The following is a 12,663-nucleotide window of genomic DNA, read 5'->3' as shown; positions in this document are numbered from 1 at the left end:
GTTGCGCTTATCGGGCCTAACTCAGCTACCCTACCACGCGGCATTTAGCCGTGACCAAAGAACCAAATTTAGAGCCGTCCGTTTCCGCTTCCCCGTATAATCTCAACGGCCCAATATTATCCTTTATTAGAAATAGATGAACGGCTTAGATTGAAAGAGTTAATAAGATAAGTAAATGCGTGGCTTCTCCAAGTAATGGGGCGTATCTCTTTGTGGAAACTCGGTGGGTCCCACATTCAACTAAATACGTGGCTCTCTTTAAGTGGTGGGCTTTCCAGTCCTATGTTGGGGACTTGACGCCCCCTCCCGTGCCTTTATTCCGTGTTCCCTCCGCTTCCCACTTTATAACTCTCTCTAGTGTCACTAAACTCTCTCTCCACACACACACACACACACACACACAGACTCTCTCTCTGGCTTTTGTTCGTTTGGTTTCTCTGGGCCTTGGCGAGGAAAATGGTAGAAGGGAAGGGGTCGACACTGGTACACATCCTGGCGGTCGCCCTCTGCCTCACCGCCTTCGGCTTCGCCATCGCCGCCGAACGCCGCAGGAGCACCGTACGTACATGTGGCCCCCTCTTCCTTCTCCCCCTGCCTCGCTTTCTTCTCTGTCGCTATGGAGCTGGATTGGGTGTTGATCTGGCCTTTCCTTCGTGATTCCTTGTTGAGGGATGAGAGAAATTTGCCGGATCTTGGTTCTTTAGGACTTAGCTTTTAGATTAGGGTTACCGGACAGTTATTGAGTAAGGATGTAGGGCAGCAAATAGCGATTTGTCTGTTGATGGTTCCATTTGCTGTGATCATTTACGAGACCTTCCTTCGCGGTGTTCATAACCCCCAACTAAATAATGTGGACCGTAGACTTGAATCTTGATGAAGTTTATTCTTTTGGCTCATCAGCATTTGTAGAATGCAAATTAATTTTATTACCGGGAAAGAGACTTAATTTTTCGAAGGTTATTTGTTTTCATTAGTAAAAATATTTGATCTTTCGACAATTACAAACGCCATTGTAGAAGGTCTTCACAGTATAGTATGAACTGAAGGAAATTCCCATTACAAAACATGCTTTTGGAGTTTAGTATGGTGAATATGTCTGTTGCCCTTAAACGTACAACTACTGTATTCATCAATATCTGCAAAATTTCTGCACAAGGAACCACAAGCTAAACTAAATGACCATGATACTACTAGTTATGGGTTATTGTGCTAAATGCATTAAAGGCCTTCTCATGATTTTAGAAATAGCAATACTTCTATAGCTCCGTACTCAACTAATATTGCGGATCTTTAGTTTCTTAATACAAAAAATAGTTGCCCGAAGCATTAATAGACTAAAGTACCATTGCAGGATTTTCTCATTTGTCCATGTTCGAATCATTTTTTATAAAAATTTGGTTTGAGTCTAAATAGTCAATCTTTATATACATGTGATTGGACAATAATGTAACTCAAAAGTTTAAACTATTAAGTTGTGGGTAAACTCATTTTTTGTCACTTTGCTTCCATTCCTTAGGAATGTCTAATTATTCTTTTAGTTCATCTTTATTTTCATCTCATGCATATGAATATTTCAATATCTTTCTCTTTACTGTGCGAATTGATCTTTGATCATCTTCACCTTACTCTTGAAAGTTCATTTGCATTTTTTCCATACTACGAGATGGTTCACTCATTCACATCTACCCATTAAGATGCCCATGGCTTGACTTAGTTTCCTTCATTTGGTCAGACTTTAGCTTGACCTAGGTTTCCTAGCCCACTTGGCTCACTTGGTTAACCTACCTTGGCTTCAATCACTGAACCCATCTGATTCAAATGTTCTACAATTTTGACTCATTTAGTTGTCAACCTGATTCTGATATGATGTTGATTTTTTTTAAGAATTCAAGTCTGAATCCAAATGGTCAATGGTAATATGCATGAGATCGGATACCAATATAACTAAAAATTTAAACTATTACAGATCATCCGACTCTATTCTTCTAATTCATCCTTAGTAATGTGAAACTATTCTTTTTATTGGTCTCTCTTTTCATCTCTCATGCATGCTTGAGACAATTAGTATTTTTTTTTTGTTTAGGGAGAAGGAATGATTAGTAATTTTTACATGGTAGTTACATGTTATGTGGTTGTATGAATCAACAATGTTATGTAGAAACAAGTTGATTTCTTAAAAATAAGTATATTGGTGGAGGTAAACTCGAGGAAAAAAGAAATTAATATTATTCTACCTATCGTACAACATGTTACATTGATCTTGGTTACATCTGTCATGTTCTGTGGAAGCACTTTAAACTTATATTATCATATCTGATTTGCACATGGTGTGTCATTTACATTGTCTTATAGGTATATCTATTGCCCAAAAATAAGATGCATATATTATCATGATTTGGCATGTGGTCTTAACAACTTATGCTAGTCATATATAAATTCATTAAGAGGTCCGTCCATCTGGATGTGTGGGTTGGCCAACATTTTACCTCTACCTTTTAGCTGAAGTATACAAAGTGTTCTACATTTCTTTTTCATGTGATGCCTTTTGGCAGCTTGATATTACGGTGGCCCAGCTGAGAAATTTCTGATAGAATCACTGGTTTTTCTGCCTTTTAGTTGCAAATATAGTGGAGGCTTGCAAGTCTGTATATGCTTTCTCTAAGAATCTGCAACACTTGGTTGCTCTTTGGCTTTGAATTTTACACAGTAGATTTTGTAATTTCTTACCTTCTTCTTTATGGATGTCATCCACAGCATAGTGTACAAGTTGCAAATTCTATATGGAAGCATGTGCCAGTTTATAGTAAAGTGGGTCAAATGACTTGTATAAAACTTAACTTTTGTAAAAATTAACTCTCATGTCTTCTGTAATTCAATATACCATTTTTTTGGTTTCTAGAGTCTAAGTTTACGTCTTCCTGCATAACAGGGAACTATAGTGACGGACATCAGGAATGCCACGTACTGTGTTTATGATTCAGATGTAGCTACTGGTTATGGCGTCGGTGCTTTCTTGTTTCTTCTGTCGAGCCAGTCACTAATTATGGGTGTCACAAAATGCATGTGCTTTGGCAAACCTTTAGCTCCAGGTGGAAATAGAGCCTGGTCAATAATATATTTTGCCTCATCATGGTGATCTTCCTTCCAGAGAGGCCACAGTTTATATTTTCATTAGTGCTGTTACAAGTTGTTATCTTTATCCATGAGAGACGTATTACTAAATGAACTTGCTCTCATTTGTCAGGCTAACTTTCTTAATAGCTGAGGCATGTCTAACTGCTGGTGCTACAAAGAATGCATACCATACCAAGTACCGCCATATGGTCTATGCTCAAAACTGGACATGCGAGTCTCTGAGAAAAGGAGTGTTCATTGCAGGAGCTGTCTTTGTAGTCTTCACCATGATTCTCAATGTATACTACTACATGTATTTTGCAAAAGCTACGAGTCAGTCAGCACGAAAGACCAACAAAGCAAGCTCAACTGTTGGAATGGCTAGTTATGCTTGAACGAGGGGCTGATGTCCATCTTCTAGTTAGAAAGTGCAGAAGGATCCTACATCTTGTGTTTGTTTTTGTAATATTTGGCAAGTCTTATGCAACTAGGTTCCAAAAGGTTGAGTTTGGTATTGATAGTAGGGACCAACTTTCCTCTCTCCAGTTGACGCAGCAGCTATTTTTGCTTGGCTTTTTAGTTTTTTGTTCCCGTTTTGGTAATTTGTAATTATTAGCCACGATATGATTCGATGAGCTTATTACAGGAATGAATGATGGTTTGGTTTCCAAGTGACATTTCTGGAATGCAGGGCACTCCACGGATCTGGGGAAGACTACATCCCAAACTTGGGCTAAAAGTTTGATCTCAAATCCTCTCGTGACTTTGTCAACGGTACCTACCAGTTTTGAAGGATAGGTAAATAAAGATAATCAGATTCAGCTCAGATGAGTATGATTATTTTTATTTCCTGCAATCATTGTGCTAAAGATGAACAATATGTAGTTCTGGATTTTTGTCACAAATTTTTTATTTACATGTGAGTTAACTTTGTGGATGAAGCCTTTTCTTATTGACCAGATATATAATAGATATTGACCTGATTCATTCATATAGCATCCTCAAAACTGAGTCAATGAAGAAAATATTTTCTGATACTTTTTTTTTCCATTAATGTTTCGAAATCTTTTGTCTGTTAGAAAAAGTGAATTTATTTCACATGTTTATTCTTTACCCGCTGATTTAGAGTTGTACCTATGCATCATATTCCACTGCACTGAGGCTAAGCAAAAGAATCAATTAATGTTGTTCTGGATGGAAAATTGGCATAAATGAATGATTAATCTTGTTATGTTAGTTCGAGCCTTCAGCACAGCTACTAGTGTGAATTGACAACTCCTTTGTAGTAAGTTTCAGCTATCTGTACCATTTTATTTTAGGGTATGCCCCATCTGATCTTCCTGTAAGAGGTAAGAGTGAGATTCTTTTTTTCTTTTTAGCCAATCATTTGGAGATCAGCAGCAGCGGACCTGCGAATTCCTGTTGCACTGTAAACACGGGATATTTTTCTCATCATGACTCCCTACTTACAAGGTTTTGGTCCTTCATGGCACTACTTAATACTTACTTAGTGGGGCGAATTTTGCACGAGAAGGTATGGTGTCTCCTGTTTTGAGATTTCCTCACCTTTGTAGTTTTTCGAACTGTCTGAACCCTCGTAAGTAGTAATCTAGAGAGAGAGAGAGAGAGAGAGAGAGAGAGATTAAAAGGAAATTACTAGTTCAGGCATTCGTGATACATATCCAAAAACACATGACATCTACTAGAGATGGAATTCTATATAAAAAGCACAAGCATACCCACGGAAGACCAAGCATCTGTTTCAATTGGTACGTGAAGTCTTAGAGACGTGCCCAGTGATAGATAGAGCACATGGTGTCGACGATGGAAGGATACGAAGGCAGTGAGCTGCTAAGACGAGACACGTCGATATGACCGCCATCAATCAAAATCAATCATGAAATGGCAGCATCTCAACAATGTTTGGACACGCAAACTTGTACAAAACGCTTCACGCGCTCTCTTCGTCCTCTCCTTTCTTCCTCTCAAACAGAACATCCATGCATTCTGCATTACTGTTTTCGGGTTTCCTAGCTTTCAAACTATCTGATTAGACGTTTTCTATTTATTATGAATCGAAATATTCATAGCTTCTCCCCTCTTCGTTGCCGGTTTAATACACTGATGACAATAATAATAATTATTATTATAAGAGAAGGAAAGGTGGTAATTAGTCCCATGCAACAATTACAAGTGGGGGGTATTAGCAACCTTCCTGAGTCCTTATATTTTAAGGTTTCATTAATTAATTTTTGTTGTTATATGTACAAGATTTTTCTATATGGATTCCAACTTGGAAATATTTAGATTTATGGTTCAACACTTGGAAACTTGATACGCTACGGCAACCAAAAGGAGAACAATTCGAAGAAAGAAAGAAACAGACATCAACAAAATCTCCTTCACCCATTAATCATTCATCAACTCAATCGAAGACATTGCAGATCTCAAGGGAGAAAGGAGTAACGTACAAAGCATCATTAATGCTACCGGTTGTGGAGCGGATCAGGGCAGCTTGGTGCTGGCCGCTTGCTGTCGTCGAAGCGGTTGTCGGCTCCGACCGGCGGTGGCAGCTCCGGTAGTGCTGAAGCTTTTCTTCTTCCTTTTCCAGTGACCATTATCATCTCCTTCCGTGATACGATCCCAAGCGATCGACGTAACACCGGAACTGCTGCTGCTCCATCCTGGAGCTTGAAGAACACCCACATGCTGCAAAGGATCACAAGACAAAACACAAGCCTTCTCCCCCTCCTCCTCGCGACGTAGTTGGTCACCGAGAGCATGCCCAGAAAGGAATACATGAAGCTTCTTTCCCGAAGAATACGTACATTAATGCCAGACTGCGGAGGGTAGGTAGGAGGAAGAAGAAGAAGCCAATCACTACAGCTAAGAAGGAAGAAGGTAGAGTGAGGCCAGAAGAGTTGGCGGTGTTTCTCCTTCGCATTGGCTTTGTGTCCATTAAGCTTCGTGGCATTTTGTTGTGTTGGGGTGTGACGGCACGGACTTGATTTAGGCTGAGGCTGTAGCGCCGACATCATCCCTTATTTTCCGTATTTGGACGTGCCATACGTTGCTTATACTCCCCAAAAGAGTACATGTGGGTTCACATGTCTTATGGTTCGTGTGTGTGTATATATGTATATATATATATATATATATAGGGATTAATTTTCATTTAGAGATTGTTAACCCTTTGAGACATTACCACTTGCTGCTGTTAGTATTGTTGTTACGGTAGCTATTATTATTACTATTATTTTTTAAGTTCTCCAAGTCAAATGTTACACTCCCCGTATTGATACACTCTTTGGAAAGTCAAATACATTATTGCTAGAATAATGTTTTTAAGTATATATATATATATACTTTATTGTATAAAATATTTAATTATAAACTTCAAAATCCTAGTGCTTAAATTCGGCATATATTTTAGGACCATTTTTTCAGCTATTGTATATCATGTGGCATCCTATCATTTTCTGCGCGCGCGCGCGCGCGTGTGTTTTGATTTGTCATTGCTTTTGCAAACATTCTCTATTATGGCTTCTTCCTCGATCACCTTGCCCACCATCAGTCTAAGGGATACTCCATAAAGGTGACACTAGAAGGTGATCAAAGCAGAGTCATTAAGGAAGCCCAAAGAAGAGAAGGTGATCAATTATATATGCAGATATATATATATATATATATATATATATATATATATATATATATATATATATATATATATATCCTTGCCCTTTATTTCCCTTTGTTTTGTTTTGTTTTGTTTGGCGTTATCGCGGCCCTGTCAAAAGCAATGCAAAAGTGAATCATGAATCCTAGCCATATATGCTTACCGGTTTGGTTGGGTAGCTTCATTTGTCGTAACACTTTTTAACTGCAAAGCTTTTGCTTCACAGACTTTACTGATCAAAGCGTTCGATAGTACTCAGAACTGTTTGGTAGTATTCACTACACTAACTAGCAGCATCAGCTTTGCCAACTCAATCTCCACAAACTTAGAATGTTTGAGATGTGGGTCGAAGCCCTAGTCTTTTTTCCTTTCTCTTAGGGCCCCCTCCTCTTGCCTCTTAGTAAGATGCCAAGTTTGATTGATACGAGAGAGAAAGAAGCAAACACATAGATGTTTCTTATACCCCTTTTCTTGCCTCTCAATAAGATGCCAATTCGATTGATACGAGAGAGAAGCAAACACATAGATGTTTATAATCAATCATCCACTTTCAAACCAAACCACAAAACAAGTTCAAATAGACGAGAACAAGAAGAGCACAATGATTCTTTCCCTTATCTTCTCTTTAATACTCCTTGATCTAATTAAGTCGACGGAAGAGGACGAGTTCACCTCCTACTCATGCAGCTCCACTTCCTTGCATCGTTAATGTCTCTGAAACTTTGTGCCTCCGCTAGCTCCTTCCATTTGCGTCGTATTGGCCAGAGGGACACCAAAGCCGGTGAAGACGTTGCCATTAGCGTGCAGCTGGTTTTGACTGCGCTCTCTTACAGCATGGCCAGTGAAGTTACCTACTATGTAAGGATGATGAGGAGGAGTCGGATGGGTTTGTATGTAGGGGTTTGAGAGTGATGGGCAATGTGTTGGCATAACTCGGTAGACTGGTTCCAACGGTAGACAAGGATCGTTGTTGGTATTGACTCCATGCTGGAAATATCCCAAGGGGATAGCATGTGAGAGTGAGACTCCATAATTATCTCTCAATCTGTCATACAGACATAAACAAATGGGTTATGTATGTATTGGTCTTTCCGACAAAGCTAAAAAGAAATGTAGCCAACAAGTAATTAACATCGTGTCTGTGATTAATAGTCCATTAATAAGCTTAAGATCATTCAGTGATAAGCATGTAAACTAGTGCTTATTTTGATGGCACTTCATACCCCATGTGGACGCAGGCGCCGGCTGCAGCAAGGCCTTCGTTGCTGAACACGAGCTGCCGGGCACGATGAAGAGTCTCGACTTCCCTCTCTAATAAAAAACGACGAAGAAAACGTTAACAGGATCCTATGGATTGTTCTAAAGCTTATATGTAGTGCAGCTTCTTGCCTTGACGATGTCGGTTCATGTGGCCACCCAGTGCTTGAGACTTGCAGAACCTGAGTGAGCAAAACCGGCACTCGTAAACCCTGTAAGAATCATCCTTTCCTCCACTCTTCTTCGGCTTCTTCAAGCCTGCGATCAGTACCTCATTGTGTTACTCACGATGGAAAAAGAAGATATGGATATACGACTCTACAGGAACCCACTCTTCCTTTTCTCTTTCTGCACTGTTCCATTTGTAAGCTCTCTCTCAAGATATGGATATAGAACTCAACAGGAACCCACTCTTTCTTTTCTCTTTCTGTACTGTTCCATTTGTAAGCTCTCTCTCTCTCTCTCTCTCTCTCTCTCTCACACACACACACACACACACACACGCAAGACTTACTCTTTGCTTCTGTGGAGGGGGAGCTCCCGTCAAACGCTTCTTGGCCATATTCCTCAGGGAAGTTGTTGAGGTCCAGAGAGGTCCCCTCGCCTCGCCTGCAATCAAGAAGAAAGAAACAACACGAAAATAGCAAGCCAAGTTGTCATATCTGATCCTAAAAGAGAACTCAAATGAAGCGGTAGAGCAAAAGGGAAGCGAGTTCTACATGGGAGCGCAGTCAAAGGAAGAGGCAGCCGAACAAAGAGATGCGGCAAGAGAAGATGGTAGGAGATGGAAGAAAGTGATGGAGTTGAGAAAGCAACTCTCCGGTCCCCCACTGAACTGCAAGCAAAGCAATCTGTTTCAGACCAAGGGCATGGAAAGAGAGAGAGAGAGGGTGTGTGTGTGTGTGTGAGACCACAAAGTTCTCTATCAGTTTCGTCACGACACAGCCGTCGCTTTCTCGTTCTTCTCCCTCTTATTTCCGCTTCTGTCTCTTCCCTCTCATGTGCTACCGAAGGGGCAAAACGGTCTCGGCATCTGTGACCGTAGGAGGACGAGCTCGTCCTCTTACTGTGCTCTTGCCTGAGACGAAACAAGTCTTGAGAAGGGCGTGTTTTTTCGCTGCTTCTCCCCATCGAAACCCTACTCCAATCCCCTCTCATACTCCAAACCCCTCTCGGAGATTCATATATTTGTCCTCAGTGATTCATCAACTACTGAACTTTGTTTTCCCAAGTCCCCACTTAATGGCAGTCAACATCCTTTGGAGGAAGAAACAATACAAATATGATTGAACTGTAGAAGAAAAATGGTGGAGGAATAAAATAATAATTTAACTTTATTAAACTCAAATATACATTAGTACAATTCTAGTGAGCTGCTCTTATTTATTTATAGGAGATGAGAATAATGTTTTTCTTCACATGATAACTTCCTAGATTGGATCAACTTTTGAGAGATTCTAATATCTCTTAATGTGCCATATCAAAATCTTTTTTTCATTCAAGATGGTCATAACAAGGCCATCTAATTTTCTTTCCATCCATCATACTAAGAAGTGACTTACGCTTAATAAATAAATAAATAATTCAAATAGTTTAGTAAAAATAATAATTATTTGATCTTGAGCTTTGACATGAATGAGTTCAACCCGATTTATCTTCACATGCTCCTGTACGAAATGAAATCGATATGTTTGCTTCTTCCATGATTCATTAGGTTCTTTGCTAGTGCAATAACAGACATATTGTCAATACAAATTTGTCTCACGTTTTGTTGGTACGTATCTTATTGCTAAGCTTCTTAATCATATAACATAGCACACACATAAAGATATTGCAACATATTCACCTTCATATGTGAAGATTGGTTTTTTTTCTTTTTGTGTCCAAGAGACTATAGTATCTCCTAAATAGAATGCAAATCTAATAATGCTTCTTCTATTAATCATCAAGATAAACACAATCGCTATCAAAATATTTTAAATATAAAAAATTGTTAAAACTTGAATAAGATAAACTATGAGAGAGTACCTTAGATGTTAATGTAAAATTCTTTTAACAGTCTTTTAATAATAAGTTGATTTAGGCTCCTCTATAAATTGGCTTACAAATCAAGCACCATACAAAATGTTTAGTCTTGAACATGTCAAATATCTCAAACTTCCAACCACATTCTTATAAAGGGTTGCATACATTATTTTGCCTTCATCATTTTATTGATAGCTTAGTGTTACAATCCAATAGTATGTTAACAAGTTTTTCCATCTTAAATCTCTTGAGAACTTGTCTTGCATATACTTTTTACAAAATAAAGATGTCTTCTTTATTTTTTTTTCACTTTTATACCCAAAAAAAATAATATATCAATCTTATATTGATCATATAGAAATATTTTTTTCATGACTTTCTTGAAGTCTTTAAATATATGAGAATTGTCTCTGATAAAGTTTCTAGATCATTTACATATAACCACCAAATATATATATAACACTTTCATTTTCTACTTTATTAAAGTATAAGGAATACTCATAAAGACATCATATGAAATCATTAACTTAAAATAGATATTAATTTTAGCATTTCATATTCTTGGAGGTTACTTTAAGCCATATAAAACCTTCTTCAATTTTAGGACTTTATTCTCGTAACATTTCTCAAGATAACTCATAGGTTATTCAGTATAGGTTTCTTCTTTAAAAAATCATTTACAAATCGTATCTAATTGATAAATTTATAATTTGTTTAAAGTGACTAAAGAGATGAGTAATTGAAACCATTCAAGCAACATGAGCATATACCTCATCATAATCAATACGAACTTATTATTTGTATCCTTTTACCACTTGTTTTACTTTAAAATTTTCGACTCCTTAAGGATTCTTCTTCATCTTAAGAACTTACATGAATCCTATGAATTAATGACCTTTAGATAGAATTGTGATCTCGCATGTATTATTCTTCTTTATTGTATTGATCTTTTAAACTTTTTTTTTTTTAATTTCATCTAACATTCCTATACTTCTTGTCTTTGTTTGCATCTTCAAAGAATATAAATTCATCATTAATATAAAGGAAAATAATATTAAATTAGTTTGTCATCTCATATAATTTTTGTATGCTTATTATTCTTTTTGGTGAACTTTCTTCGAAAGATGAGTTTGATTTAACAGACCAGTGTATCCTCTTCATTTATAACTTTTTTTATTTTTATCTCAAAATTCCTTGTATGTATGCTTCAATTGAATGCTTCATCTTTATGAAAATCTATATTTATAATTGCAAACACTTTGTGTTCTTTGGGATCAAGTAGCTTGTATGCTTTGGATCAAGTATTGTACTTAATTAAGATGTTATTTAAAGCATTTGCTATCTAAGTTTATTATTCTTCAATCCAGAACTCAACAATAGGCTACGATTCCAAAAATCTTTAAGTGATATTAGAGTTCTTATCGCTCCATTTTTTTCTATAGTGTTATGTCTTCTAAGTTTATTATAAGGCACCTATTAATCAAGGAGACTGCATAAGCTACCATTTGAGTTTGTATTTTATTGCTTTGTAGTATGCTTTTGATCATATTGAAAGAAATTCTATTCTTTCTCTCGTCACATCATTTTGTTTAAAAGAATGATGTGTCATATTCAAATGTCATATTTCTCCTTTATACTCTGTCATAGACTTAGTTAGAATTGCTTAAGTCAGGAGGCATCCTTATAGTAAAGTTATAAACTTAGCTGAAGTTACCTAAGTCGTGAGGCACCCTTACGCCAACTTCTCAGAATTAGCTTGGATTGCTTAAGTCATGAGGTGGCCTTGTGACATATGCGTCCGCAAAGGTTCATCATAGTTGCAACCTCGTACAAGCCTCGAAGGACCTGTAAAACAGAAAATTGATTAGATTGAAAACAAATGACGGACAAGTCCCGACATCTCGCGAAGAGGAAAGCTTTACAAGCAATTCAGCAAGCATCTTGAGTGCAATAGAGGAAAGAGAGAAAAAAGAAAACAAAAACTTTAGAAGGTAGAACGAACAGTTGTAAGTCCACAAACAATTGCTCACCGGATGCCAGGCACGAAGGCAAGTTCCCGTCAAGTTAACATGCGAACTTATGAAGATTTTTCAATGCCGGATAATATACCGAAGCCCCATCCAGCCCTATGCCACCCGAGAGGTTCCAGGGTGCTGAGATGGCTGATGTTTTGTGTGTAGCTGTGGCTTACAGAAAACAAGCCATGGCACGCAAAAATGAAGTTGTTTTGGATAGTTCGACCCGGCGTAATGAGCGATCACACTGTAGTACTACAACATGTTCGAACATACATTTTTACAAGTAAAATCACACAAAACTGAGAAACATCATCTGTCATGTTCAAGAGATATCTTTTGCACTAATATTTATGTATCTAAAAACATCATGTTTTATATTTAATACAAACATTTCAATCATTTGCATTAGAGAAATTATCTTTATACTTTGATTTCTTTTATGTGATATTTTTATTTTTCATGTGTATATTATATTTTTTCTTCAAAAGTTACCTCAAGTTTAAAATGTTTATCTTCATGCACATAATAAATATTATAAGCAAATTGATATTTTCAATCTTTTGCCGAATGAGT

At 37.4% G+C, this 12,663-nt stretch overlaps 2 protein-coding genes across 2 annotated transcripts; one reads left to right on the top strand and one right to left on the bottom strand.

The window, feature by feature from the left end:
* The first annotated feature begins 377 nt into the window (after positions 1–377).
* On the top strand, positions 378–3,785 carry LOC135652770 (uncharacterized). The gene is made up of 3 exons (XM_065173999.1): positions 378–558; positions 2,930–3,132; positions 3,245–3,785. Exons 1-3 carry the CDS (start codon positions 457–459, stop codon positions 3,507–3,509), a joined length of 570 nt encoding a protein of 189 aa, XP_065030071.1. The 5' UTR covers positions 378–456; the 3' UTR covers positions 3,510–3,785.
* A 3,710-nt stretch (positions 3,786–7,495) lies between these two features.
* Positions 7,496–12,192, bottom strand: LOC135652987 (zinc finger protein STAMENLESS 1-like). The gene is made up of 5 exons (XM_065174392.1): positions 12,182–12,192; positions 8,562–8,656; positions 8,180–8,305; positions 8,014–8,101; positions 7,496–7,835 (listed from the first exon to the last, which is right to left on the bottom strand). The coding sequence occupies exons 1-5, from the start codon at positions 12,190–12,192 to the stop codon at positions 7,496–7,498; spliced, it is 660 nt and encodes a 219-aa protein (XP_065030464.1).
* Positions 12,193–12,663: the final 471 nt, after the last annotated feature.

The sequence above is a fragment of the Musa acuminata genome, chromosome BXJ3-11 (genome assembly GCF_036884655.1).
Source record: "Musa acuminata AAA Group cultivar baxijiao chromosome BXJ3-11, Cavendish_Baxijiao_AAA, whole genome shotgun sequence".
Taxonomy (NCBI): Eukaryota; Viridiplantae; Streptophyta; class Magnoliopsida; order Zingiberales; family Musaceae; genus Musa; species Musa acuminata.
This window is presented reverse-complemented; position numbering and strand designations above follow the sequence as displayed.

Bases quoted from the DNA above. Each gene is read 5' to 3' on its own strand.
- LOC135652770 (XM_065173999.1), top strand. From the start codon at position 457: ATGGTAGAAGGGAAGGGGTCGACACTGGTACACATCCTGGCGGTCGCC. The intron at 559-2,929 runs GTACGTACATGT...CCTGCATAACAG, and splicing joins CCGAACGCCGCAGGAGCACC to GGAACTATAGTGACGGACAT. The intron at 3,133-3,244 runs GTGATCTTCCTT...CTCATTTGTCAG, and splicing joins ATATATTTTGCCTCATCATG to GCTAACTTTCTTAATAGCTG.
- LOC135652987 (XM_065174392.1), bottom strand. The intron at 8,306-8,561 runs GTAAGTCTTGCG...TACTGATCGCAG, and splicing joins CCCCTCCACAGAAGCAAAGA to GCTTGAAGAAGCCGAAGAAG. The intron at 8,102-8,179 runs GCAAGAAGCTGC...GTTTTTTATTAG, and splicing joins CATGAACCGACATCGTCAAG to AGAGGGAAGTCGAGACTCTT.